This window comes from Hippocampus zosterae, chromosome 13 (genome assembly GCF_025434085.1).
Source record: "Hippocampus zosterae strain Florida chromosome 13, ASM2543408v3, whole genome shotgun sequence".
NCBI lineage: Eukaryota > Metazoa > Chordata > Actinopteri > Syngnathiformes > Syngnathidae > Hippocampus > Hippocampus zosterae.
In genome coordinates this window covers 22172931-22200321 of record NC_067463.1, presented here as the reverse complement: position 1 = coordinate 22200321, position 27391 = coordinate 22172931, and the positions used below count along the sequence as shown (strand labels likewise).

The window sequence follows — 27391 nt, the reverse complement described above, 5'->3', positions numbered from 1 at the left end:
CTGCGGTATCTGGCGGGCCGGTGCCGCGAATGCAGCCGATCCGCTGTTTGTTTCCCACTTGCGTGTGTTGGTTCAAATATGCACCAGGCTCATTCGTGTACCTCCTCGGTGTTTGTGTCGTGGATGTGGGGGTGGGGGTGGGTTGGTGGTGGTGGTGGTGGTCCTCGGTCGGGGACACTGAGGGGACAGAAGCTCACGCTGTGTGGACACATGGCACTCCCACAATGTTTACACTGCGTGCACACACACACGAAACTCACACTGGTCCTCACAATGTAGTGAGTACAAGAACACACGCGCAAGCACACACAGGCACACACTCAGTGGTGACATCATGCACCTGACCCAGTGTGTGTGTGTGTGTGTGTGTGTGTGTGTGTGTAGGCGGCCACCGAGGGACAGGTATAGAGGGGTGGGGCTTGAGGTGGAAGACGGCCGCCAGAAGGGGCTGGGCGTGGGGGTGGTGGGGGGTGGGGGGGGGGGTAACGATTGCATGGCATCGCCGCAGCAATGGATGAATTTCCATCAATGAGCCCGAACCGCGTTGCCACGGTTACACTTGTGAATGAGAGCAGGCTGGTAACCGTGGAGACTCGGGGAGCAGAGAGAGGACTCTGTGGTTGCCGAGGCAACGGTGACAGAAAGCATGGGAGAGACCTGGTCCGAAGGAGCCCCCATCGGCCCCCGCCCTTCCCCCAATGTCGTACCCCGCGTCGTCATCATCTAAGTCTTTAATTACGAGTCGGTCTTTGAGGGACAATTCCGAGCTCCGATTCAAGTCCCATTCCGGTCCGAAAGCACATCTTAGATCGGCCAGGGTCAAATTTGCATAAAAAAGTTTTCCATCAAAGGAATTTTTGGTGCACGCAAAATTGATTATTAATAATTATTTTTTCCCCCAAAATTCAGGTCTGAGTCTTGGTCAGATTTGGGGGACTTGAAGTTTGTGTCTTTAGGCTCAAATCCAATCCAGTTTGTGATGGAATGGAGTTATTTTCTTGAAGCTCAGGTCCAAGTCTTGTTCAAGTCTTTGGGGAGACCAGACCAAGTCAAGTCCTGAACCTTTTGGACACATGTGTAACTCCCATGTCTTGAAGTTTGGGTCCAAGTCTGGTGTCCCCCAGGAATGAGACTAAATCTTGCTTCTGTGTAAAGCTTGCTGGGAGACAAAGACAAGGACAAAACCATTGATGGACATACGAGTTCGGTGTTGTCACTTCGCTCCATGTCGCGTTTCTTTCGGCCAAAATCAAATCTTTGAGCGAGAACCAATACTTGAACATTTGAGCGACACGTTGGAGTCTTTAGGCTCAATTCTAAGCCCACTGCAGTTTTTGAGGGACAAATCCAAGTCCGGTTCTTCGTCTCGATGAGATTGTTTGCCGACGAGACCAAATCAAGACAAACATTTGAAGGATATTTCCAAGGCTGCGGTCTCGCCGTGGCATGTTTACGTGTGCGCCCGCAAGGTGTTTCCCAACCGTCGCCGCCTCTGTCATCACTTCGTCTAAACGCAGCAATGGAATGTCACACTTTGAGACTGTCGGGAATATCGCTCGCTTCCCATCCGCCCACTCTTCTCTCACCCGCCGCCTCGGAGGAGATGCCCGCAATCGCGTCGCCGGCCAATTCCCACGTGCGTCGTTTATCCATTAAACAGTGAGGTGGCGCAAGAGTCACGCTGCGAGTTTTTGTGTCGCGTGTGGGCGGTGGATGGTAGCGAACGTTTATTGGAAGCCACAGAATTCTTGCTGGTAAATTGGTTGCGTGTGCCCCCTGGATTTTTTTTTGGGGGGGGGGGGGGTTCGTTTTAAAAATTCTGCCACTGAAGCCACACAGCAACCTAAAACTGGTTGACGTGTCTTTCCTGACCGGTCCCACCAAAAAAAAGAAAGGAAGCGAGATGGAAGAAGTCAGCCATTTTGGTTCTCGTGGCCATATTTCCAGAGGGGTCCTTCAGGGATGAGGTGCGGGTCTGGAAATTTTTGAACAATTTAGCACCTGGAGCCAGCTCCACATTGCAAAAAAAAACATTTTGGTGTCCATGTCTATCATGAGTCGACCGAGAACAAAAAGCAACGTTTCAAGAGGCAATAAGAGAAAAAGACAGGAAGTCAGCCATTTTGGTTCTCGTGGCCATTCGGGCCATATTTCCAGAGGGGTCCTTCAGGGATGAGGTGCGGGTCCTGAAAATTTTGAACAATTTAGCACCTGGAGCCCACTCCACATTGCAAAAAAAACATTTTGGTGTCCATGTCTATCATGAGTCGACCGAGAACAAAAAGCAACGTTTCAAGAGGCAATAAGAGAAAAAGACAGGAAGTCAGCCATTTTGGTTCTCGTGGCCATTCGGGCCATATTTCCAGAGGGGTCCTTCAGGGATGAGGTGCGGGTCTGGAAATTTTTGAACAATTTAGCACCTTGAGCCCACTCCACATTGCAAAAAAAAAACATTTTGGTGTCCATGTCTATCACGAGTCGACCGAGAACAAAAAGCAACGTTTCAAGAGGCAATAAGAGAAAAAGACAGGAAGTCAGCCATTTTGGTTCTCGTGGCCATTCGGGCCATATTTCCAGAGGGGTCCTTCAGGGATGAGGTGCGGGTCCTGAAAATTTTGAACAATTTAGCACCTGGAGCCCACTCCACATTGCAAAAAAAAAACATTTTGGTGTCCGTGTCTATCACGAGTCGACCGAGAACAAAAAGCAACGTTTCAAGAGGCAATAAGAGAAAAAGACAGGAAGTCAGCCATTTTGGTTCTCGTGGCCATTCGGGCCATATTTCCAGAGGGGTCCTTCAGGGATGAGGTGCGGGTCCTGAAAATTTTGAACAATTTAGCACCTGGAGCCCACTCCACATTGCAAAAAAAAAACATTTTGGTGTCCGTGTCTATCACGAGTCGACCGAGAACAAAAAGCAACGTTTCAAGAGGCAATAAGAGAAAAAGACAGGAAGTCAGCCATTTTGGTTCTCATGGCCATTCGGGCCATATTTCCAGAGGGGTCCTTCAGGGATGAGGTGCGGGTCTGGAAATTTTTGAACAATTTAGCACCTGGAGCCCACTCCACATTGCAAAAAAAAAAAACATTTTGGTGTCCATGTCTATCATGAGTCGACCGAGAACAAAAAGCAACGTTTCAAGAGGCAATAAGAGAAAAAGACAGGAAGTCTGCCATTTTGGCTTGAAGTGAGCATTTTGGGCATAGGGTGGTTTTCGAGTTGTCCTTCAGAGATAAACTGGCAGAAATATATCAACGCAAATCTCAATTCCTTGCACACCAGAATGCCAAACCAAAGCCCCGAAAATCACAGCCTGCAGCGATTCCCCCTACTGGTGGTTCCTGTGTACTGCGAGCAGGATCTTTCGTTGCCAGGGGCGACTGCATCCGGGAGTGTGTGTTTTTTTTTTTTTTTTCTTTCTTCATGTCCAGCCTTGCTCGGTTGAATGCTGACACTCTGTGGAGATGCCGATAAACGCGAACACTCGTGATTTCTTTTTTTTTCCTCATGTCCCATGGCAGGATTTTATCATCCCTGCGCTCTTACATTGACCTGAGGACCCTCCGAGCCGTTCGAGTGCTGCGGCCTCTCAAACTGGTGTCGGGAATCCCCAGTAAGTGCGCCAAATTCCTCCAGCGGCCACTTCAAACCGAGTCCCGATTTCCTCTCAAAGTGTCATCTGGCGCCGTGTGTCCTCCAGGCCTGCAGGTGGTGCTCAAGTCCATCATGAAGGCCATGATCCCGCTGCTGCAGATCGGCCTGCTGCTGTTCGTGGCCATCCTGATGTTCGCCATCATCGGCCTGGAGTTCTACATGGGGAAGTTCCACACCACCTGCTACGATGACATCACGGGTGAGCCTCGGACAACATTTTGTTATTTGAACAGCGACGGTGACTATTCTTACTGGCGATTGGTGGCGCCCGCAATGCTCTTCTTCCAACCAGGCGAGATCGTGGACAAGGTTCCATGCGGCCTCAAGTTGCCCTCCAGGCTGTGCCCCAACGGCACCACGTGTCGGGACGGCTGGATCGGGCCCAATTACGGCATCACGCAGTTCGACAACATCCTGTTCGCCGTTCTCACCGTCTTCCAGTGCATCACCATGGAAGGCTGGACCGAGATGCTCTACTTTGTGAGTCCGTCTCGTTCCAAGCGGCGTCCTCTCGACATGGTCATGAGCCCAGTTTCTTTTTGGCGGCCTCCCCGGGCCGGCTCCTCTTTCTCTATTCTGGTCCGTCTGGATCTATTTTTAACGTCCGCTCTGAGGGATGAAGATTGACCAGCGGCCGATGAAAGTTTAATGGCGCTCGGCCCTCCAGCAGGCTACACTTGAGAGCCTTGCTCGGTTCGGAACGAGGAAAAAAAAATTTTTTTAAAACGACCCCTTTTTTTTGACCGATTGACATATTTATTAGGACTCTTTTTCGATTCCACCAAGTAAGATGTGGAGCAGTCGGTGCGTGACCTCATGTCGCACTCGATGGGGGGGGGAAAAAAAGCAGAAAAATAGCAGAAAGGTATCGGCACGTTTTTATTCAGGATTTGTTTTGTCAGGACCTTTGCAGTTTGTTTTTTTTCTCTGTAGAGGAACAAGGAGATGTTAGCTTGTAGGCTAAAAATCAAAATAATTTTTAAAAAATCTTGTATATTATGGCAGCCTGGCGGTAGTCCAGTGGTTAGCACGTGGGCTTCACAGTGCAGAGGTACCGGGTTCGATTCCAGCTCCGGCCTCCCTGTGTGGAGTTTGCATGTTCTCCCCGGGCCTGCGTGGGTTTTCTCCGGGTGCTCCGGTTTCCTCCCACATTCCAAAAACATGCGTGGCAGGCTGATTGAACACTCTAAATTGTCCCGAGGTGTGAGTGTGAGTGCGCATGGTTGTTCGTCTCTGTGTGCCCTGCGATTGGCTGGCAACCGATTCAGGGTGTCCCCCGCCTACTGCCCGGAGACGGCTGGGATAGGCTCCAGCACCCCCCGCGACCCTAGTGAGGATCAAGCGGCTTGGAAGATGAATGAATGAATGAATTGTATATTATGACCGCAGTTGAATATATATTTTTGGGCAGACACAAGTAATACATTAATCGGCATCACAATAAAGAATATTAGATTTATGATTTGACGTTTTGGGGACTTCTGGGGTTTAGGCTAATGCTAAAATAAATGTGTATGCGCGTTTATCATTGATATTATTCTTCCAGATTGAAGCCTTTGGGATGTGATTGGAAAATCGCATTGCACCGCGTTGCAATGTTAATTTGGATTGGCCCAGTTGATCGGCCCGAGCGCACACCAAAAACAAAACGTTTGGGTTAAAAAAAACGAATAGCTTGTCTTCCACGCAAGTTTTTACAGCAAATTTAGTATGCATATATTTTTTTTAAATCCATTTTTTCGAGTGTGTACGTGCGATCTCTCAACATCTGCTCTGTTTGTGTACGTTGCTTTCAGAGCAACGACGTGGAGGGCAGCGCGTGGAACTGGATGTACTACATCCCGCTCATCATCATCGGCTCCTTCTTCATGCTCAACCTGGTGCTGGGCGTTCTCTCTGGGTACGCCTTTCCTTTTTTCCAGAGAAAATGGATGGAGCGTATTTTCCGTACTAAAACGCCTTCCGTTTTCTTTAAAAGCTCACAGCGCCCCTTAAAATTGTAAATTTCCCCAGTGTGGGACAAATAAATGATAATCTTAATCTTAAAATCCGATGCGCCTCGTTTACGGGTATTACGGTAATACGTTGACCCCAAAATGGCTCCTTGCTCAAGACGCAGAGTTCAAAATGAAGGCGATCGGGTTACGCAGTTGAACACGGAAATAGAGTTCGGCGTTAACGAGTCAAAGTTATAACTTGCTCTTGATTAAAAAAAGTTTTACTGACATCTGATCGTTCTGTTGGCGATTCCTTGAGCGTAGCTACAACTTGTGGAGGAGTCTTAAAATGGCCAAAAAAATTACGCTTCATAATCCAGTTCGCTCGCCTTTTAGCGTGGTAAATACGGTAATTGTCGAGCGCTAACACGTCCTTCTGCCGCCGTGCGTCCAGCTCACCACGGCCCTTAAAATCCGATGCGCCTCATTTACGGTTATTACGGTAATACGTCGACCCCAAAATGGCTCTTTGCTCGAGACGCAGAGTTCAAAATGAAGGCGATCGGGTTACGCAGTTGAACACGGAAATAGAGTTCAATGTTAACGAGTCAAAGTTATAACTTGCTCTTGATTAAAAAAACTTTTACTGACATCTGATCGTTCTGTTGGTGTTTCCTTGACGCCTCATAATCCAGTTCGCTCGCATTCTAGTGTGGTAAATACGGTAATTGTCGAGCGCTAACACGTCCTTCTGCCGCCGGTGCGTCCAGCGAGTTTGCCAAAGAGCGAGAGCGCGTGGAGAACCGCAGCGAGTTCCTCAAACTCCGGCGACAGCAGCAGATCGAACGCGAGCTCAACGGCTACCTGGAGTGGATCTGCAAAGCAGGTTCGAGGCGCGCTATACTTTGTAGAAAACCCGACGCGCGGCACCATCTTGACACCGACGTCTCTTTGGTCGCCTGCAGAGGAGGTGATCCTGGCGGAGGAGGACGGCGCGGGAAACTTTGACGGTGACACCACCCACCGTCTCTTTATTCCGCCGCACCTGAGAGGCCCCTATGTGAACGACCGCACTGTTATCGTCACGCCAGGTTCCCGGCGACGGCCGACCATGAAGTCGAAGAGCAACAAGACGGAGCTGCTCAACACGGAGGAAGGTGAGGGCGGCATGCCGGATGAAACCTTTGACGTGACATGTTATAGGGCCACGTTGGCTGTACTACGCGCCGGATGGCGGCAACCCGCAGTCAGCCCTGTTACTCCGTTTCTAATGACATCCTCCTGGCAAATGACTCTGGAGACCACGTGTGTCTGGTTTTATTGGACTTAACTGCAGTGGTACAGTGGATCACAGTATTCTGCTGACCTCGTTTGCACCACCTGGTGGGCATTGGAGGCAGTGCTCTTGAGTGGTTTAGGTCCTAGCTAGCTGACAGAACCTTTTGTGTCAGCCTTGGCTGCTCTGAGTCACGCACTGCTCCCCTTGTCATGCGGTGTTCCACAGGGCTCAATTCTGGGGCCTCTGCTGTTCTCGCTGTATCTGCTCCCATTGGGTTCCGATTCGTCTTACTGTTTATTGTGCATGTTAAATCGCTCCATGTACAGCACTTTGTATGCAGCGATGGCTGTTTGAAAGTGCTCGAGAAATACTCTTGACTTGACTTGACGTTACATCGGAATGGTATTCTGTTTTTCGCTGCGACCCAGCACCGCCTTCACGCCGATGCTACACGACAAGCTTACAGTGAGAGTATTTTAATGCTCAGAGAAAACGCATTCAGGCTACATCGCAACAACGCCTTCATACGCCGTCAAAGCGCTCTGTTTACATTGCACCACACTGTTCGCACTATATACTAAAAGTAAATAAACTAAAGTAAATGTTTGATTGTTTTCCTAACTCACTTGTTGAGTAGCTGTGGTTGTGGAGCAGTTTGGCTAACTTTTACCCAAGGTTGGGCTACTTATTTCGAGCCGGCAGATTGGGTTGAAATGTGCATTTTAAAAGCCGAAAGAACTGAAGCTAGTCCAGATTATGGAAACATTTCTTTTGTGTGCCTATGTGTACTGAAATATTAAGTAAATTTCTCCGAAATTGTTGCTGGTGAAGGGACGACTCATTGGCTAATATCGCTGACTCGACACTTGATCTGGGTTCATATCCCGGTCAGAAATCGGACTCATGCTAATTAGTCCAGGATTAAATTAGCAAGGATTAAATAACCACAGATAGTCGCGCTTTAGCTTTAACTGTGGATACTTTTGACTCCCATCTTGACCCAACACGGACTCGGTACCTCTCGGACCGAAGGCCAGGGGGGCGCGGGAGGGTTAGCTATTTTAGCTAACTTGGGCTCCTTGAGATCAGGCAGTTTTGAAGCGTGTCGGGCAGGATCGGAAGACTAACGCAAGCGGCGGCCCGCCCCGGGTCAGGTTTCGCCCGCTCCAGCATCAAGAGCGGCAAAGATGGCTCCAGCTACAGCAAGAAGGAGAAACGGCTGCGCTTCTTCATCCGCAAGATGGTCAAGACGCAGGCCTTCTACTGGACCGTCCTGTGCCTGGTGGGCCTCAACACCATGTGCGTGGCGGCCGTGCACTACGACCAGCCCGAGCTGCTCTCCGACTTCCTGTGTGAGTGTCGCCGGACCATCGCCGGCTCTTCTTCAGCATCCATTTGTGGTCCGTGATGATGCTCTAGCTCAGGAAATTCAGAAGAATGTCTTTTTTCCTCGTCTTCTCTGTGCAGTCTATGCGGAATTTATTTTCCTGGGTTTGTTCATGTCCGAGATGCTGATCAAGATGTACGGCCTTGGTATTCAGCCCTACTTCCACTCCTCCTTCAACTGCTTTGATTGTGTGGTGAGAGCATACGTTTATGCTAATGCTAACCCGCGCGATCGCTAACGCCCTATCGCTAGCGCCCTTTCGCTGACGCTAATGCGCAAGTGTTTGCGTGTGTTCGAAAGGTGATCATGGGCAGCATCTTCGAGGTGATTTGGGCCACCATCAAGCCCGGCACGTCTTTCGGGATCAGCGTCTTGCGAGCGCTGAGGCTTCTGAGAATCTTCAAGGTCACCAAGTGAGTGGACGCGGCACACGATCTGGCACTCCAAGTCATTTTTTTTCCCCTTCTTGCGAGCGGAGGTTTTCGCGCTAGCAGAAGGCGCCGCCGGTTCCATCGACATGTTCCGGTGACATGAAACGGGTTTTGCGGTCGGTGGTTTTGCTCAGGTACTGGGCTCCCCTGCGCAACTTGGTGGTGTCCCTGCTCAACTCCATGAAGTCCATCGTCAGCTTGCTCTTCCTCCTCTTCCTCTTCATCGTGGTCTTCGCCCTGCTGGGCATGCAGCTCTTCGGCGGCCAGTCAGTCGACGCTCGCGCAGGCTCGCTCGGCAAGGCTTGGCCCGACTTTTCTGACTTTTCTGACTTTCTTCCATCCCAGGTTCAACTTTGAGGACGGAACGCCGCCCACCAACTTTGACACTTTTGCGGCGGCCATCATGACGGTGTTTCAGGTAGTCAGCTGTGGATTTTTAACTCGTTCACTGCCTCGTCGACCGGAATGCAACCCTTCACTACCACAGACGGACATATTCGTCAAGCATAACTTAGCTGTGAAATTTACGGAAGAACCTGTTCGAGAGAGTGCTTAATTCATTTTGTCTTTGCTCGTGAACTAAAATGTCCAAAGATTTTAGCCCAGTATATTTTTTTAATGAATGACATTTTCGTCCTCGTCTTCATGAGTTCACCAAAACGCGTCCCGGTTCTTGTTCGTTAATGGAGGTTTTTGTCGTCGTCTAGTTTTCGCCCGGTGAAAAATGTGCGTTGATGGAAATATTTTCGTCAGATTGTCGCCAACGAAATGAATTCTTCATCACTCGCTGTGCTTTTCTTAGTTGTAAATCATTTGGCCGTCCGAAGGATTTTGTCACTTGTGTTTCTTCTATATATGTTCGAAGTGTCGCAAAAAACACTTTTTGTTTTTGCAAAAGGCTCCTTCTCTCCGCTTGTGTCTTTAATTAACTCTAAAGTCTAGTCTTTTTGTGTGTGTTGAGAAGATACTGACGGGAGAGGACTGGAACATGGTCATGTACAACGGTATCGAGTCTCAAGGGGGCGTCAACGACAAGGGCATGATCTTCTCCATTTTCTTCATTGTCCTCACCCTCTTCGGCAACTGTATCCTTTGACATGAGCCCTCACACCGGCCTTTGTCGCCGCCTCTCGCATTCATTTATTTGTGTACGATTGCAAATGGAAAGAAATCTTTTTTTTTAGGATTTCGTATCCCTAACTCGGTCCACCTCAGACACGCTGCTCAACGTCTTCTTGGCCATCGCCGTGGACAACCTTGCCAACGCCCAGGAGCTCACCAAGGTCAATCAAAGTCAACGACGTCTCCAAGTGGACAGAAAGCGTCACCAGTTGTCTTGAAAATCGTTCTCGTGACAGGATGAGGAGGAACAAGAGGAGGCGGCCAATCAGAAGACGGCGCTCCAGAAGGCCAAGGAGGTGGCCGAGGTCAGCCCGCTTTCGGCCGCCAATCTCTCCATTGCCGCGTGAGTAGACGACTGCAATGTGTGTCCTCTGTTTATTCCTGACACGCTAGTAGTACTTTTCTCCCTAAGAAGTTGGGGATATTGCATGTTGGGTTCTGGAAAGAAAAAAAAAAAACACTTATATGTTGTGGATGAAAACAACCACATAGCCTCTGCTAGCTTGATGCTATCACAACATGAGAATCGCCATTGATGGGCTAACGGATAGCATCTCTGTGCAGTATTTAGTTTTTTCCCATCAAGCTGCTCATATTTGAACCCCAACGGCGAAGTAACTGACGTACAGTATGCAAAGTCGGTCAATCTTTATGTGTGGCCGCCCTTTTGCGCAGTAAGGAGCAGCAGAAGAATCACGCCAAGGCGGGCGGCAAGTCGGTGTGGGAGCAGCGTACCAGCGAGATCCGCCGGCAGAACCTGATGACCAGCCGAGAGGCGCTCTACAACGAGCTGGAGCAGGACGACTGGAAGGTGGGAGGCGAGGGGGAGGAGGTGAGGACTCTACCGTAACGCTTCTCATGTGCGCAGATGATCTTACCTGGATACGACGGCCTTTTAACGTCACTTGTAACAAGTCTCCCGACAATTGACTAAGATCGGATCGTTCTGTTGGAGCTGTGCTCAAAGAAATGCCAAAATTAATTCTGTCGGGGGCCGGGGCTATAGAATTAATTTTGTGATTTTCTGTTTTGACGCATTACTGAATTTTCGTAGTTTCATTGAAGTAATCGTTAATTTACCATTTTTGGAAGCGCTCATGGACGCCTCTCGAGTCAAATGAAGGGCTGTAGCTGCAGGGGCATGCATTTCCGTGACAGTCCATCTGGCTCCTTCTCCTTTACTGGGCTGGTTCCCACTGCACCCTCTAATCCCATCTTGGACTCTCTCTTCCAGGTTTCGTTCGCACGGAAAGGCCGTGGCGACATGAAGACCCACTTGGACCGTCCCCTGGTGGTCAACCCCCAGGACAACCGCAACAACAACACCAACAAGACTCCCCCCGGCCAGCTGCCCCTGGACCAGGAATACCGGCAGCAGGACCTGGACCACACCCACCGCGCCACCCACCACCACCATCACCACCACCACCACCATCACCGCCACCACCATCGCCACCAGAGGCCCGACGCGTCGGAATCGCCTGGTCAAGAGCAACGGGTGGCGGCCGACGACGCGGGCCAAGAGGCCGGCGACCATGAAGGACAGCAGCCGGAGGAAAGGCACGGCCACAGGAGCCACCGGGGGCACCGACACCGGAACCGGGCGGGTCGCGAGGGTTGCAGCGCGTCCCCTCATCACGCCGGCACCACCGAGGGCAACAATGAGCAGCGCAGGGCCAGGCATCACTGCAAGTCCGCCAGGGAGTGCGAGCCCGGCAGGAGGCGCAAGTCCAAGGGAGCCGAAGCGGACGGAGACCAGGGTGGAGACGGGGAGTGTCGCAAGACTCGACGACATCGTCATGGCAACCCGGATAGAAGCAGAGGACATCGCTCCAGAAAGTCAATGTACCCGACATTTTATTGTTTCTGCTTGGCGAGATGCAAGTTTTTTGACTGGATGATTGTCGGAAAAAAGCTTGCGATCGGCCGGACGGCTGTGGTTGGGGCTCGTGTTTGGTTAGATGCTAGCAAGTAAGGCCTGATGATCAGACTTTGGATTAGCTAGAGGGAGTAAGGGGGGCTTTGAATGTCGTTGTCTTATGCTGTCACGTGTTCTTGTGTTAATTCTGCAAGAAAATCTTCCAAATTTCGGCTTGAAGTGCGCCCCCAGTGGACACAATTAGCAACAACCGTTAACTTTCCTGAAAATACTTCGGTTCTGGCCATTGGTCTGGATAATTAAACCGAGGTCATTGATCGGACAGATTGTAGCACGTATTGCAGATTGTCACCTTTCATAGAATCCCGGGTGGTTCCGTTGATTTTCGATGGTCGTAACAAAGCTTTCGATTGGCTGAATTCTTCATTGAAAGGTCTCAGCGACTGCTCGTGAGGGTTAAAGACAAGACTTGTGATTGACTTGGTTGGTAGCGGGTGAATCTTACTCCTCCTCCCACCTCCTTCCTCCTTGGTCCAGGGAGCACCAAGGCGCCGGTCCCAGCCTGTCCGCCGCGCGGCCCATCCAGCAACGCAACGAGGACCTGGACAACTTGCGCAACAACAGCAAGCTGGCCAGTCGGCCGTACGACCTGCCGCCGCCCGACGAGCCGCAGCACGTCAACAACCTGCTCAACCGCTGCGACGCCGACACCCACACTCTCCTGCGCAGCATGGACAGCCTGATCCTGAGCAGCATGGCCAAACCGGACTACGCTAGCATTGACATGCCGCCCGTCTACCCTTACCCGTCAACCAACGCCATCCTGCAAGGTGTGAGCACTTTTGTTTTTCAGCCGGACGCAACCGGGGTCCAATCCGAACTTCTGGTCTTTTCCCCAGTGAACAAGAACGCAAACACGGACCAGAAGAAGGAGGAGAAGAAGGAGAACGGTAACGACGACGGCGACGATGACGGACCCAAGCCCATGCCGCCTTTCAGCTCTTGCTTCATCTTGTCGACCACCAACCCGTGAGTAACCCCGGCCCAAAACGTCGTCTCGTCAAGACCTCGCCGTTGTTCACGCTACGGAGTCGTTTGCCGTTCCAGCTTCAGGAGGTGCTGCCACTACATCCTCACCCTGAAATACTTTGAGTTTAGCATCCTGTCCGTCATCGCCATGAGTAGCATTGCACTCGCGGCGGAAGACCCGGTGTCGCCGGACTCGCCGCAAAATAACGTAAGAACCTCGGCGTAGCGTATTTTACATTTCCTGACCTCGGGTGCTTAGTCGTGCTTCTCTGCTGATGACTGTACTTCCTTGGCCTCATCCTCAGGTGTTGCGCTACTTTGACTATGTCTTCACTGGCGTCTTCACTTTTGAAATGCTGATCAAGGTACAATGATGTCACCAGTTCTTGTTCTACATTTGATGTCAAATATAAAATGTTGTTGTTTTTTTTTCCTTAAGTAGACTCGTGTCTTTAGACCTGATCTTAAATCAGAGAGTTCATGATGGATAATTGAAGCTTCAAATTCCCTTATTGAACCAGTAGACTCATGTCTTTAGACCTGATCTTAAATCAGAGTGTTCATGATGGATAATTGAAGCTTCAAATTCCCTTCTTGAACCAGTAGACTCATGTCTTTAGACCTGATCTTAAATCAGAGAGTTCATGATGGATAATTGAAGCTTCAAATTCCCTTCTTGAACCAGTAGACTCATGTCTTTAGACCTGATCTTAAATCAGAGAGTTCATGATGGATAATTGAAGCTTCCAATTCCCTTCTTGAACCAGTAGACTCATGTCTTTGGACCTGATCTTAAATCAGAGAGTTCATGATGGATAATTGAAGCTTCAAATTCCCTTCTTGAACCAGTCGTATTACTCTTGGTTCAAATGAACGGGCTGAAGAAACGGCCAGTCACTGGTTCATACAACTGGTTCGTGAAGAAAATTTGAGGCTTCGTTTTCCCATCACCACCTCCGTACCGTATTGCTCAAAGACTTCATATAGACATGAGTCCTTTGCGATTTTGCGATTTCTCCCAGCCAAAGAAAAATAGAATAGATTCAAACCGAGCAGAATAAATGACAAGACTTCCAGATATATTCTAAGGTATTACAATACCCTACCTCAGGATCCATTTTTAAGTCGCCTTATTTCCAGTCCCCGATTAGGTAAATGTCCACAATCATAATTAGCATCAATGGCTAACATGGTGATGTCATGACGACTGTCATGCTCCGTGTGGTCCAGATGGTGGTGCTGGGCCTGTTCCTCCATCAAGGCTCCTACTTCCGCGACCTGTGGAACATTCTGGACTTTATAGTGGTTAGTGGTGCTCTGGTGGCCTTCGCCTTCACGTAAGTCACTGCCTCCCTCCTCCTCCGCCGTCATCTTCACCCCCGCAACACACCTCGGCCTCATTTGTCCGCAGAAAGACTCTTGTTTCTGGTCGCTCGAAAGGCCTGGGCAATGTCGATGCCTTCGTGAAGCAGATCACGGCACTGATCCACTTCCTCTTTGAAACGCTCTTCTCTCTATACTCTCCTCATCGCGAACATTGCATCAGCTGGTCTTTCTCTGCGGTCGCCACCGCCATCATTCATCATTTCACGTCGATCACGCAGGCCTTTGCCAAGGTGGTGGTGACGGGCACTCGACAACTGCCAAACACTTTGACGGCAAAGAAAACATTTTTCGCTTTCCCGATCCGAACCATATCATGTTCTATTTGCAAATGAAACCCAGGCGGATGCACGCGCCTTGGCAGAGGTCATCAACTTTTTGTTTCACCTTGGAGACCCTTCACGGGAAGCCTTAAGCCTGTTCTGCACTGTCCTACAGTTGCAGTTTTTGCTGCACTGCATCTTGAGTTCTGCTTTTATGGTTGTAATGCTACCGCACTGTATTTTTTTTAGAGGGGATAAAAAATGGAATTGGGTGTTTTTAAAAAGTGAAATCTTTCAAGTCTGCCTTCGTGCATTTTTAAAGGAATTATAATCTTGATTTTCTCCACACTGAGTAAAAAAATGGACTTTTGCGGCGTTTGCTGGTTGGAGAGTGTTGAACAGGCTTTCACGTTGTCGCCATTCAATTTCAACTTTGAGTTTCATTGAGAAGACCTTCAGGGGTCCTAAAAGGGCACCCTGAGGAGTCCCCAATCACCCCCATCCACATCCAGCTTGACCCCAAAGTCAGTTGGAGAAGTGTTGAACAGGCTTTCACGTTGTCGCCATTCAATTTCAACTTTGAGTTACATTGAGAAGACCTTCAGGGGTCCTAAAAGGGCACCCTGAGGAGTCCCCAATCACCACCATCCACATCCAGCTTGACCCCAAAGTCACCTGAATGTCACTCTCTACCTGTAAGTGTCTTAATCTTTCGGAACTCACTCTCCAAACTGTCTTCCCCCAACGCCGCTACGATTTTCCCGCCAAGCAGGCCGTGAGTCATCCCGTTCTTTTTTTTTTTTTACATTTCTTGACATCACGTCACATGACACCACTTCACCATTAGGACCCCCTCCCGCTTGTCCTGGAATCGCACTTTTTTTCTCCAGATGTGCACCAATATTTTGTCATCTTTGGCCCAAATTTCAAGAAAAACTCATTCTTTGGACAAAATAAAAGGTGCTCTCGGCCCGTTTGAAAAATTTAAAGGTCTCCTCCGACCTCCTTTTCCAACTCCTCCTCCTCTCTTGCTTCTTTCCTCCTTCTTCTCTCTCTCTCTGTGTCTCTCACACATGCGCGAGGGTTGCACGACAGGTTTTCAGCATGGTCAGCGTGCAATGTCGAGCGCCAAGTTTGCAGACCCTCAGCACCCTTCATGCAAACGCTGAATGTTCCATTTTGATGACAGGACTGCATGGCGAGTGTGGGTGCGTGGGTGGCTCGCGATTCAGGAGCCCCCGCGTCTCTTTGGCGCCTCCCCCGGTCCTGACGTGCCGTTTTTAGTCATGCCCGTGTGTTGTTGTGTTCATTGCGACCTGCGGGATCGTTTCATCGACAAAATATGATTATGATGGGTGTGGAAAATATGGTCGCTTAGCGTAAATTGCTCAAGTGAAATTATTGAAGATGCATTTTCAGTTCCATTTTTACAAAAAAAAAGGTTTGAATGTGTCCTATTTTTATTTGTATGCAGTTTTATGAGTTTTGTGGTGTTGATTATTAATTATTAATTGAGTCTCTTTTATTCCATGTGTTTTCATTTTCATAGTCGTTTATTTTATTTGGTAATTTGGACAGTATTTTTGTTCAGTTTTATGTGTAGTTAAAATATGATTTAAACTAAATTTTCATTTTATATAAAACAAATAAAATCATTTTGATTTTATTTGTACCTTTTTATTTTAGAGTGTTTTATTTTATGATCTTTGAACATTTTTGACTGCGTGTTGTATTTCATTTGTGCCTATTTTTTTCTGTTATGCCTTATTCATTTCGATTTTTTTTTACATTTCATTTTTAAAAATAATTATTTCATTTTTAATATGTTTGATTTCATTTTATCGTTATTTTTTTTCTTTCATTTTTTTATGGTGCATGCATTTGATTGAATGAATATTTTGGGTTTTTTTTTAACTTTAATTTGACATTTTTGTAGGCATATTAAATTTTTACATTTATATTTTCTTTGTATACTTTTTAATATCCTTTTTTTTAACATTTTATTTCCATGTAATCATCTGTGTTTAATCTTCTTTTCATCTTTTTGGCCGTGCTTCCTTATTGTGTGTCGCCGTCATGCCCGATGTCGCTTTCAAAACTTTGCCTCTCTCTCGTCTGTCGTGTGGCGTTTTGTGTCCTCCTCTTCTTCTCCCTCCGTCGCCCTCTACCCGTCACCGCAGGAGCAGCACCCGGTAAAGTTCTCCCCGTCTTCCCGCAGAGCCGGAACACTGTGGCTTCTCGCTCTTTCTTTCTTTGTTCTTCTGCGTGCCGTCCTGTCGCCTCATTCATCCTCGCCATCACGCGACATGGATTTGTGTGAAAAGCAACATTTTGTCCCTTCCAAAAAAAAAAATCCAATCGGACAGACCGCCACCCCGTCTGGTTTTGCATCCACGTTGGCAAAGTCATGCGATGCCGCACATGCATCGCATGACCGCCGAGGTCCCGCACGGCTTCCGTTTCCCGCCATCGGTGGCGGCGAGCGGACGCTTTGTGTTTGCTCACAGAAGAACTTTTTTTTGACATCTGAAAAAGCGAAAAAGAAAGAAAGAGGTTTGGCTGGGCACTCTGCCGGGAGATGCCTGTGGACACGGAATGACGATGATGATGTCCATGAAACCCCCCCCCAAGATGTCTGTGGTTTCATGTTTGACTCAAATTCGAAGCGCTGTTTTTGTTTGCAAATGGCCCCGGCGGTCACCTTCTCGTTGTTCCCCGGTTGGCCTGCAGGGGGAGCAGTAAGGGCAAAGACATCAGCACCATCAAGTCGCTGCGAGTGCTGCGGGTTCTGCGTCCTCTCAAGACTATCAAGAGACTCCCCAAGCTCAAGGTAACGTTATTGCATGAAAACTGATCGAATCGACATTTTCGGGGACAAAAGTCAAATAAAATCAAGTGTTTTTTCAAAGAGATATTGAAGGGAAACCGTATTGTTTGGTGGGCGGGGGGTTGTTGATAAAGTGAACTAAAATAATAGCGAAAAGGAAAATGATGGACCATGGACTATTTTTATATTTGTATTTATCGGCGCACACACACACACACACACACGTTTCTTCCCTCTGCGTAGGCCGTGTTTGACTGCGTGGTGAATTCTCTGAAGAACGTCCTGAACATTCTGATCGTCTACATGCTGTTCATGTTCATCTTCGCCGTGGTGGCCGTGCAGCTGTTCAAGGGTCGCTTCTTCTATTGCACCGACGTTTCCAAAGAGTTTGAGCGCGACTGCAGGTGGGGAACGAAATCATCTCGGGGGGGGGGGCGCGGGATGACGGCCGCCCCGCGCTGGTGTTGATGTGGCGTCCCGCGCAGGGGCGAGTTTCTCATGTATGACAGGGATGAGGTTCGAGCGCAGAAGCGGGAGTGGAAGAAGTACAATTTTCACTATGACAACGTGGCTTGGGCCCTGCTCACGCTCTTCACTGTCTCCACTGGAGAAGGGTGGCCACAGTGAGTGCACACACACACACACACACACGCACACACACACACACACACACACACACACACTATTACATTTACAATATTCACGTTGAGAATACAGTGGTCGACTGGCTGGCCATCAAATAGGAAAAAGGTTATCTGATAATAAAATGGATTAGAGCCCCAAATTTCTTCCCAAAGAAACTCTGCTTTCCTCCCAGTATGTATTTTTCCACAATAATAATTTTTTTTTTTTTAATGAAAACGATTTTAGAAAAAAAAAAAATCGGTCACTTTCTGTTTGAAAAAAAACAGCTGGATTTCAATTATCTGATAATTAAATGGATTAGAGCCACAAATTTCTTCCCAAAGAAACTCTGCTTTCCTCCCGATGTGTATTTTTCCACAATAATAAATCTTTTTTTTTATTTTTTATAATAAAAACGATTAAAAAAAAATCAGCGACTTTCTGTTTTTAAAAAAACAGCTGGATTTCAATGTCTGCTAAAATTCCCAAAGAATGTTTACAATTTGAAGGCAAACATCTCGAAACGAGTACAGTTTTAACATCAGAAAAAAAGCTTTAATTTGACGTGATAATCATTTTAGTCGGCTTCAAGGTTAACCCTTGTGTGCTCCCAATTAAAAAGGCCTTAAGTTACACATTTTACAATTTTTGTAATGATGTATTTTGTGTTATAAAAACATTCTTTTTTTTTTTTTTCAAACACTCAAAATGTTCAGAGGCATCTGTGCTATCCATACATATATAGTTTTTATTAGTTCTTTGGGATTTTTTATTCTTTATTTTTTGCAAAAGGGAAAAAAATGCATTGGTTTGAAGCCTCCTGCAAAAAGGCAAACTCATTTGCGATCCTCTGGCGCCACCTAAAGTTGCAAAATTGGAATGACCTCAACCCAACAATGTGGCATGCTTACGTCTGTCCAAGCGAAAACAAAGCGATTGACGTAAAAATCGCGTGAAATGCATGTTTACACATTCGGTTTACGATGCATTCAAAAATATGAATTATAATGGGTCTCTATGGTGCAAAATATGTAAATGGTGAAGATTAAGGTATCAAAACGTTTTTTTTATTATTGCTGCAATGCCTGAGAATGATCAGCCGGTGACGTCATGAAATTTAGGCCATTTTAGAACCCCTCCATAAGTTTCAGCTCTCTCGTGTTTTTCCGAATGCCTTTGCCTTTGATTCAAAGACATCATTTTACATTTATCGCAAGCGGTGCACTACGAGGGTTAAAGTGTTGTGGACAAAAATCTCTCCTCTTAACCATCGTAGCTTTGCACCGAGGTATTTGGCGTCATCCCATCCATTTTGAGAGAAGTTTGAATGGTCGGCCGCGCCGCTTTGCGTGCAGGGTGTTGAAGGCCTCGGTGGACTCCACTTACGAGAACCAGGGCCCCAGCCCAGGCTACCGCATGGAGATGTCCATCTTTTACGTGGTCTACTTCGTGGTCTTCCCCTTCTTCTTCGTCAACATCTTCGTGGCCCTCATCATCATCACCTTCCAGGAGCAAGGCGATAAGATGATGGAGGACTACAGCCTGGAGAAGAACGAGGTGAGGACGAGTAACGGGGGCCCGGGGCCCGCCCGGCTTGACTGACGCCCGTTCTTCCCCTGCAGAGGGCCTGCATCGATTTTGCCATCAACTCCAAGCCGCTGACGCGCCACATGCCCAAGAACAAGCTCAGCTTCCAGTATCGCATGTGGCAGTTTGTGGTGTCCACGCCCTTCGAGTACAGCATCATGGCGCTCATCGCGCTCAACACCATCGTACTCATGATGAAGGTGAGGCGCCCCCGCAAGGCCGCCGAACAATAATTGCCATTTTGGTTTGGTCCCTTAATATCGCAATCGCGATTAAAAATACAATTGTTTTCTTTACGTTTTTTTTCCCCCTCCACAAAAACTAGCAATGAATGAATCTGTGTTACCAAAAAATAAAATAAAATAATAATAATAAAATAATTAATAATAATGATGATAATTATTTTTGGTAATAGTTAATAATAATTAATTAATTATTATGATAATTAAGTAATTATTAATTATTATAATTAGTTAATTAATTATTAATAAATAATAATTGCTTATTATTTTATTAATAAAAATAATAAATATTATAATAAATAAATGATAATAAATATTATTTTATTAATAATAATAAATATTAATACAAATAATAAAACCCAACGATGTGAATGCTATTGCTAAAAGCTATTGACGCCGTAGCGCGAGAACCCTTGAGGCGATGACGTGAACATAAATAACTAACACCAGTAGACCGACAATATAAAACTACCGGTAGTCATATATTCTTTGTCCTCTGCAACGACCAATCAGTGCCGTACCGATGAACTGAGAGGAGTTGAGACGTCTCAATGATCCGTATCTATAAGTACAATATTACGGAGAGCTCTTTTGGTTGTTTTTGAGGCGAAAAGCTGCAACAAATTCATGGAATTTCCACTCCGTTCTTTTTTTCATATCTGCCAAAAGTGCTGCTCGAGTTCACTTGAAATGACTTTGCAGCGCGAGGAAGCGATGCTCGGCTAACCTGCCCTCCCCCCCGCCCCCCTGTCCCTGCAGTTTGACGGCGCCTCGGAAACGTACGACAATGTCCTGCAGAACCTCAATATCGTCTTCACCACTTTCTTCTTCTTGGAGTCCATCCTGAAGCTGGTCGCTTTTGGCCCGCTGGTGACCACACGCGCACACACGCACGGCGTCACACGCTCACCCGGTCTCGCACGCGCTCGCAACGAGGCTCTCATCATTGATTCATGAGGCAGGGTTTATTTTGGTAGACGGATCTGGAGCGCGTTCTCCATATCCCCGAAAAACCCCCAATGCGCGCACGCCAACTGTCGTCCTCCCGCCGCCCCTCGTTTCCATGGCAACGTGGGTCTTTGGACGACCGCTAACTTCCTCCTTTTGTCCAAAACAGAATTTCTTCAGAGACGCCTGGAACATTTTTGACTTTGTCTCCGTGCTGGGGAGCATCACGGACATTTTGGTGACAAAATTAGGGGTAAGTGGGCTTAAGTCGCGCCAAAGCGACACCCTGCGCCGTCCTCGTGTTGTGGTTTTGGTTCTGGTGTCCACTCAGTAGCCGTTAGCTTAGCGGCTAATTCTTGCTAGCAAACCACAATGCTAACGGCTGTCAAACGAACCGAAAATAAATGCGCACAAACAAAATAAATATCGGAATGTTTAAGGTGTTCTTCAGGTGTACGGACGGAGGTGTTAGCGCCAAAGCTAGCTTTACAGACGTCTGCTTTCGCTAACGACAAGCTAACAGACAAGTGTGTACTTTTTGCCATAGTGACTTTTTGAGCCTTATAATGACTCACTCTTCTTCTCCTTGTCTTTTTCTTTTCTTTAACTTCTCTGAAAAAAAATCGATTCCATCCAATCCCCTCCGCCCCCCTTCCCCAAAAATGCACTATGAAACCTTTCATCGTGTTGTCTTTCATCCGCGTTGCTGCTGCTGATGATGATTTTGATGATGATGATGTCATGTTTGTCATGTGCCCATGCCCCAATCATGACACATGATGAATATACATTTATATATATATACACACTTTATATATATATATCTATCACTATGTATAAATATATATTTCCCCCCCCATCCCCCTTCCCCCCAACTTCCTTCCCATTCATCCCTCGACATCATCGCACATGTAGATTCTGGTTGGTTTGTAATTTATCTCTCGACGCTTCCTCTGCATCCTCATTGGTCGTGCTGACAAAGTCCCGCCCCCTCGCTGCCCCCCCCCCAAAAGCCGATCACCCAAACTTGGTGACCTTTGAACCCTCTGCATGCGCCCCCTGGATGAAATGGCACAATATTAATGACGAATCGAATCATTTTTATTCTTATCAAAACGGTTTTGTAGTATATAATCAAAATTCGGGATATTACAAGAATGAAACCTCGATATGAGGAGACTCGGTAAAAAAACGAGAATAACATCGCAAATGACTTTACGAGAATAAAAATTGAAAACTGTGCAAAAAAAAAAAGTCAATAGATCAGAACAGTTTTCAAAAAGAGACTTGCACCAAAACAAAACGCTCATCAATAAAAATCATAATCACTCATGACGTCACAAACTAGAAAAACTTCACATTCTGAGAAAATGGTTGAGTGATATGGTAAGAAGGTCGCAAACGACATAAAGCTCACATCGTTCGAAAAAACAAAAACATAATACTTCGACAAAACCTTGCATTAAACCAAAACAAAATCTCAAATAAAAAAGTCGTAACATTGTGAGGGAAAAGTTGTAAATTAGACATAAAAGTAAAAATATTGCGAGAATTAAAGCTTCGAACGACAAAAGACATAAACGTCACACAAAGTTAGCCGGCAAATTGACCACCAACCAAAACAAGTTGCAATACGACTTCAATAAAAGTTATGACACTGTGGCGTCATATTTTGTAGGTGGAAAAAAAAAATGAAAAGAATACGTCGCAAACTAGAAAAAAAGCTTCACGTGATGAGAAACAAAGTGACTCCCAAAAGTCTTTCGACGTTTACTTTTACTCCTGAAACAATAAACGATTTTTTGTTTGTTTGTTTTTTTAATTGACTTTGCTGAGCAAGCATCTTTTTGGGGAATGCTTGAATCCAAAATGCTGCATGCTGCTTGCGGTGAAGGCTGCTCGCTCTTCCTCTTCCTCTTCCTCTTCCTCTTCCTTCCTCCTCCTGGCCTTGCCTGTCAACCACACATCAGGGAGCTAATCGTCCTAATTTGATGAGGATTTTTTTTTTTATCTCGCTAATGATCATGTCCGTGGGAATGCTGACCGTTTCTGCAAAAGAGGGCAAAGGTGCCCCCTGGTGTCTGAGAGCGGCACTGCTGCTGATGACATCAGGATTACAGTGGTACTTCTAATTACGAACGTCTCTTCAGACCAAATGTTCAGGTTACGAAACGAGTTTTTTTGGAACTCGAGAGGGCAACAAACGAAGAGTTAAGCTCAATGACCATCCTTTTTTATTCTTTTACTCTTTTGTTTGTTTTTACATGGTACACAATTCGCATTTATTGCGCAATAATCTCATTTGTTTTTTTTATATTTTGATGCGGTTCGCAAAATTTTCTAGTCGAGGGAACCTGTAGCCGTTTTCTTGAAAAACTCATATGCTACGGTGGCGCATTTCCTATTAGCGACTGCCACCAAATGGCGCCCCCCCCCCCGTACCGTGTCGCCCTGCCAATGGGCACGGCACGGGGGGGGGGGCGTCTCCAGATGTTCCTTCCCACCTGCTTGCCTCCATTTTGTGTGGCCTGCTTGTCCCTCTGAGATCAGTGCATTTGCCCCGCCCCCCCAACCCCCCTGAAAAAAAAAATGCAGTCCCAGATTGGATGATGACCTTGATTTTGCTTTTCCGCCTCTTGTTCCTTCTGTGCTCTCTTTTGTCCTCTTGGAGTTCCCTCTCCTGACCCCCCCTCGCGTCCTCTGTCCTGCCTGTTTTTTTTTGTTGTTTTTTTTCACGCCCGGCTTTCACTTTCAGTTTTGTTGAACGTCACGCGTGTTAGTGCACTAACTGGCATTGTTGTTCTTCTTTTTCTTCTTCTTCTCCAAGAACAATTTCATCAACCTGAGCGTTCTGCGCTTGTTCCGTGCCGCCCGCCTCATCAAGCTGCTGCGCCAAGGCGAAACCATTCGCATCCTGCTGTGGACCTTCGTGCAGTCCTTCAAGGTAAAGCCAGCGCCGCGGCGGGTGACGGCGAACTCTCGGCCCGGCCGGGCGTGACCGACACGTGTGGATCTGCTCGCAGGCGTTGCCGTACGTGTGCCTGCTCATCGCCATGCTCTTCTTCATTTATGCCATCATTGGCATGCAGGTGAGCGGATGATTGGATCGGATTTGGATTTGGGACGCGGCTGCAAAAAAAAAACCAAAAACAAAAAGATTATTTTAGTCTCTCAATTAATCAGTGAATCGGACCAAAAGGGGTGTACGGTAATCCCTCGTTTATCGTGGTTAATGGGGACCGAAACCACCCGCGATAAGCGAAAATCCGCGAAGTAGCGAACCCCCCCCCCCCCGTATAGGTACATGTACGTGTGTATGATATTACATTATAATATTTATAAGGCCAAATTTAATGGTATACATGCATGTAGAAGTAAATTTTGTAGTACAGTCATACCTCGGTTTTCAACCATAATCCGTTGCAGAAGGCTGTTCAAAAACTGATTTGTTTGAAAACCGAAACCACACTCTTTAAAAAAAAAAAATCTTTATTGAACACGCCTGCTCACAATGGAACGCTACGTGAGGACGCATAGGACGTACTCTGAGGCATAAAAAACGTGAAATTTTGGGTCAAAAAACGATTTGGTTGAGAACAGAGGCGTTCGAAAACCGAGGTTTGACTCTAATTAACATGACTTAATGCTGTATACTAATAGATTTAAACATTTATAGGTTAGGTTAATGTTTGAATAACAAAATACAGTAAACTTACATGGAGTACTGATTTTGCGGACTGTTTCCGTACTTTTTGCGGACTTTAAAAAAAACAAACAATTTTTTAATGAATTATGTTTGAATGAAAAAATGAAAAAATCCGCGATGCACAGAGGTCGCGACAAACGAACCGCGAAATAGCGAGGGATCACTGTTTTCATTTCCATCCTTTTATCCAAAAACGACGTGGCGCTCTCCAAAAGTCCAAAGTGTTTCCCTTGCGCCCGTGAGGCGCATGCTCGCAACACAGCCGCTCATGAAACCGTGTGCGTGCGCCGTGTAGTTGTTTGGCAACCTGGCACTGGAGGAGGAAGGCGACAGCGCCATCGACCATCACAACAACTTCCGGACCTTCGTCATGGCGCTCATGCTGCTCTTCAGGTGACCTTTTGCCTCGCTCACTAGCCCGTACGGGCGCCGCATCGTAGCTCCGTGACGTTATTCATTCGCGCTCATTTTCCGTGTGTGTGTGCGGACACGCAGGAGCGCCACGGGCGAGGCCTGGCACGAAATTATGCTGTCCTGTCTCGGCGGCAAAGAGTGCGACCCGGCCTCGGGCAACACGGAGCCCGAATGCGGCAGCACCTTCGCCTACACCTACTTTGTCTCCTTCATCTTTCTCTGTTCCTTCCTGGTGAGCGCCCCCTCCGCAATAAAACACAAAAACCGCTGCCGCACTTTGGTGGTTGGATGTGTCGATGTATTGACCGGTGAAACCTGAATTTTACAAAATAATTATCCGGGACATCAAAGTCATTTTTTTCCTGCGCTAAAAACACCCACTACAGTACAAAACGGCATCAAAATGCTCGCCGGCGGAGGCCATGTGAAATGATTGTCAATCAGTAAAAGTGACGCTCAAAACCGTGATGTTAGCGCTTCTTTATTTGTAGCATTACCCCCCCCCCCCACCCCCACCGTAAATATTGTCGCCAAATTAGCAGTTGTCGAGACATTCTGGAGAGAGTAAAAAACAGCTAGCGTTGAGAAGCTAATATTGATGATTGCGTTAGCTCTAATAGGACCATGGCAAGCGTCAAAATGGCTGCCACACCAATTGCCCATTTTAGCCTGTTCTAGACTATTCTGTCTAGCTATGACAAGCCGTGCGCGCAACCCGTCCAAGTGAGCAGTCTCTGTCGGCCATTGTTTCACAAAACCCATTTTGTTTGCGAATGACCAATGTCAAAGGCGTATGATTGTCAATCAGTAAAAGTGACGCTCAAAACCGTGATGTTAGCGCTTCTTTATTTGTAGCATTTCCCCCCCCCCCCCCCCACCGTAGATATTGTAGCCAAATTAGCAGTTGTCGAGACATTCTGGCGAGAGTAAAAAACAGCTAGCGTTGAGAAGCTAATATTGATGATTACGTTAGCTCTAATAGGACCATGGCAAGCGTCAAAATGGCTGCCACACCGATTGCCCATTTTAGCCTGTTCTAGACTATTCTGTTTAGCTATGACAAGCCGCGCGCGCAACCCATCCAAGTGAGCGGTCTCTGTCGGCCAGTGTTTCACAAAACCCATTTTGTTTGCGAATGACCAATGTCAAAGGCGTATGATTGTCAATCAGTAAAAGTGACGCTCAAAACCGTGATGTTAGCGCTTCTTTATTTGTAGCATAGCATTTTTTTCCCCCCACCGTTGATATTGTAGCCAAATTAGCAGTTGTCGAGACATTCTGGCGAGAGTAAAAAACAGCTAGCGTTGAGAAGCTAATATTGATGATTGCGTTAGCTCTAATAGGACCATGGCAAGCGTCAAAATGGCTGCCACACCGATTGCCCATATTAGCCTGTTCTAGACTATTCTGTTTAGCTATGACAAGCCGCGCGCGCAACCCGTCCAAGTGAGCGGTCTCTGTCGGCCAGTGTTTCACAAAACCCATTTTGTTTGCGAATGACCAATGTCAAAGGCGTATGATTGTCAATCAGTAAAAGTGACGCTCAAAACCGTGATGTTAGCGCTTCTTTATTTGTAGCATTTTTTTCCCCCCACCGTTGATATTGTAGCCAAATTAGCAGTTGTCGAGGCATTCTGGAGAGAGTAAAAAACAGCTAGCGTTGAGAAGCTAATATTGATGATTGCGTTAGCTCTAGTAGGACCATGGCAAGCGTCAAAATGGCTGCCACACCGGTGCCCATTTTAGCCTGTTCTAGACTATTCTGTTTAGCTATGACAAGCCGCGCGCGCAACCCGTCCAAGTGAGCGGTCTCTGTCGGCCATTGTTTCACAAAACATAGCACAAATCCCATTTTCTTTGCGAATGACCAACGTTCAAAGGCGTTCTCCGGGCCAATTTGGACATGATGGACGGTGTCTCGCTGTGCGCAGATGCTCAATCTCTTCGTGGCCGTCATCATGGACAACTTTGAGTACCTGACCAGAGACTCATCCATCCTGGGGCCGCACCACCTGGACGAGTACGTAAGGATTTGGGCCGAGTACGACCCTGCCGCCTGGTGAGTGAAGCAGTTTTTACGGCCAACAAATGAACCTGCTAAGCTAACCTAGCATAAAGATCACCCACGTAGCCTCGTGATGAGCCGTAATTAATCGGTTGGTATTTGTTACCTGTTTCTGCTAAATCTCTGGCGATATTGCTAATAATACAAACGCACTGCTAGCTACCTCTGAGTTTTGAGGGTCTTACGTGACGATGCATGCGGGCCGCATAGCCCCTAATCCAGAACCGGCATCTATCGGCGTTGTTTCAAGTGGCTTGTTTTTTTTAGCCTCCCTGACGACGTCGCCGGTAATACAAGTAAAGTTCTCGCGAGATTTGGAGGGATCGAAATGACTACACGGGCGATCGCGTAGCCTTCTATTTAGCCGGCATCATCGGAGTTTGATACTCTTCAGTATCGTTTACAAAAAAAAAAAAGCCCAAACGGATCCAAAATGAGCGCGTGCGGCTCGGGTAAGTCGCTCGGCTAGCAATTAGCCTCGAGCATTCGCCCCGCTCTCGTGACACCGTTTGTTCCATAACCTTTTTCCTTCCTCCCCGACGCTGAAGGATCTCGTCATCTTCCATGTTGACTTGGAGACCTGAAATGAAATGTGCCCCCCCACGCCCCCACC

The 27391-nt window shown here is 47.2% G+C and overlaps 1 protein-coding gene and 1 long non-coding RNA gene across 2 annotated transcripts in view; one reads left to right on the top strand and one right to left on the bottom strand.

Annotated features, from left to right (window-relative positions):
- cacna1ab (calcium channel, voltage-dependent, P/Q type, alpha 1A subunit, b) overlaps positions 1-27391 on the top strand; it is a 73702-nt gene that overhangs the window by 21981 nt on the left and 24330 nt on the right. The window contains exons 5-38 of the mRNA XM_052084607.1: positions 3523-3614; positions 3702-3854; positions 3948-4135; positions 5452-5555; positions 6363-6478; positions 6558-6602; positions 6684-6749; positions 8026-8223; positions 8339-8451; positions 8559-8671; positions 8824-8955; positions 9035-9107; positions 9654-9774; positions 9905-9972; positions 10048-10154; positions 10487-10643; positions 11046-11656; positions 12228-12520; positions 12590-12719; positions 12798-12927; positions 13025-13084; positions 13950-14056; positions 17096-17195; positions 17436-17596; positions 17678-17815; positions 19172-19373; positions 19439-19603; positions 20405-20515; positions 20763-20846; positions 23421-23537; positions 23617-23682; positions 24595-24692; positions 24795-24945; positions 26645-26772. Coding sequence (XP_051940567.1) covers positions 3523-3614; positions 3702-3854; positions 3948-4135; positions 5452-5555; positions 6363-6478; positions 6558-6602; positions 6684-6749; positions 8026-8223; positions 8339-8451; positions 8559-8671; positions 8824-8955; positions 9035-9107; positions 9654-9774; positions 9905-9972; positions 10048-10154; positions 10487-10643; positions 11046-11656; positions 12228-12520; positions 12590-12719; positions 12798-12927; positions 13025-13084; positions 13950-14056; positions 17096-17195; positions 17436-17596; positions 17678-17815; positions 19172-19373; positions 19439-19603; positions 20405-20515; positions 20763-20846; positions 23421-23537; positions 23617-23682; positions 24595-24692; positions 24795-24945; positions 26645-26772 — 4698 coding nt within the window. The remainder of the gene's footprint in view (positions 1-3522; positions 3615-3701; positions 3855-3947; positions 4136-5451; positions 5556-6362; positions 6479-6557; positions 6603-6683; positions 6750-8025; positions 8224-8338; positions 8452-8558; positions 8672-8823; positions 8956-9034; positions 9108-9653; positions 9775-9904; positions 9973-10047; positions 10155-10486; positions 10644-11045; positions 11657-12227; positions 12521-12589; positions 12720-12797; positions 12928-13024; positions 13085-13949; positions 14057-17095; positions 17196-17435; positions 17597-17677; positions 17816-19171; positions 19374-19438; positions 19604-20404; positions 20516-20762; positions 20847-23420; positions 23538-23616; positions 23683-24594; positions 24693-24794; positions 24946-26644; positions 26773-27391) is intronic.
- Positions 1805-3472, bottom strand: LOC127613580 (uncharacterized). Its single transcript, XR_007966237.1, has 4 exons — positions 3054-3472; positions 2632-2842; positions 2212-2420; positions 1805-2001 (listed from the first exon to the last, which is right to left on the bottom strand). It is a non-coding gene; the product is annotated as an uncharacterized LOC127613580 (long non-coding RNA).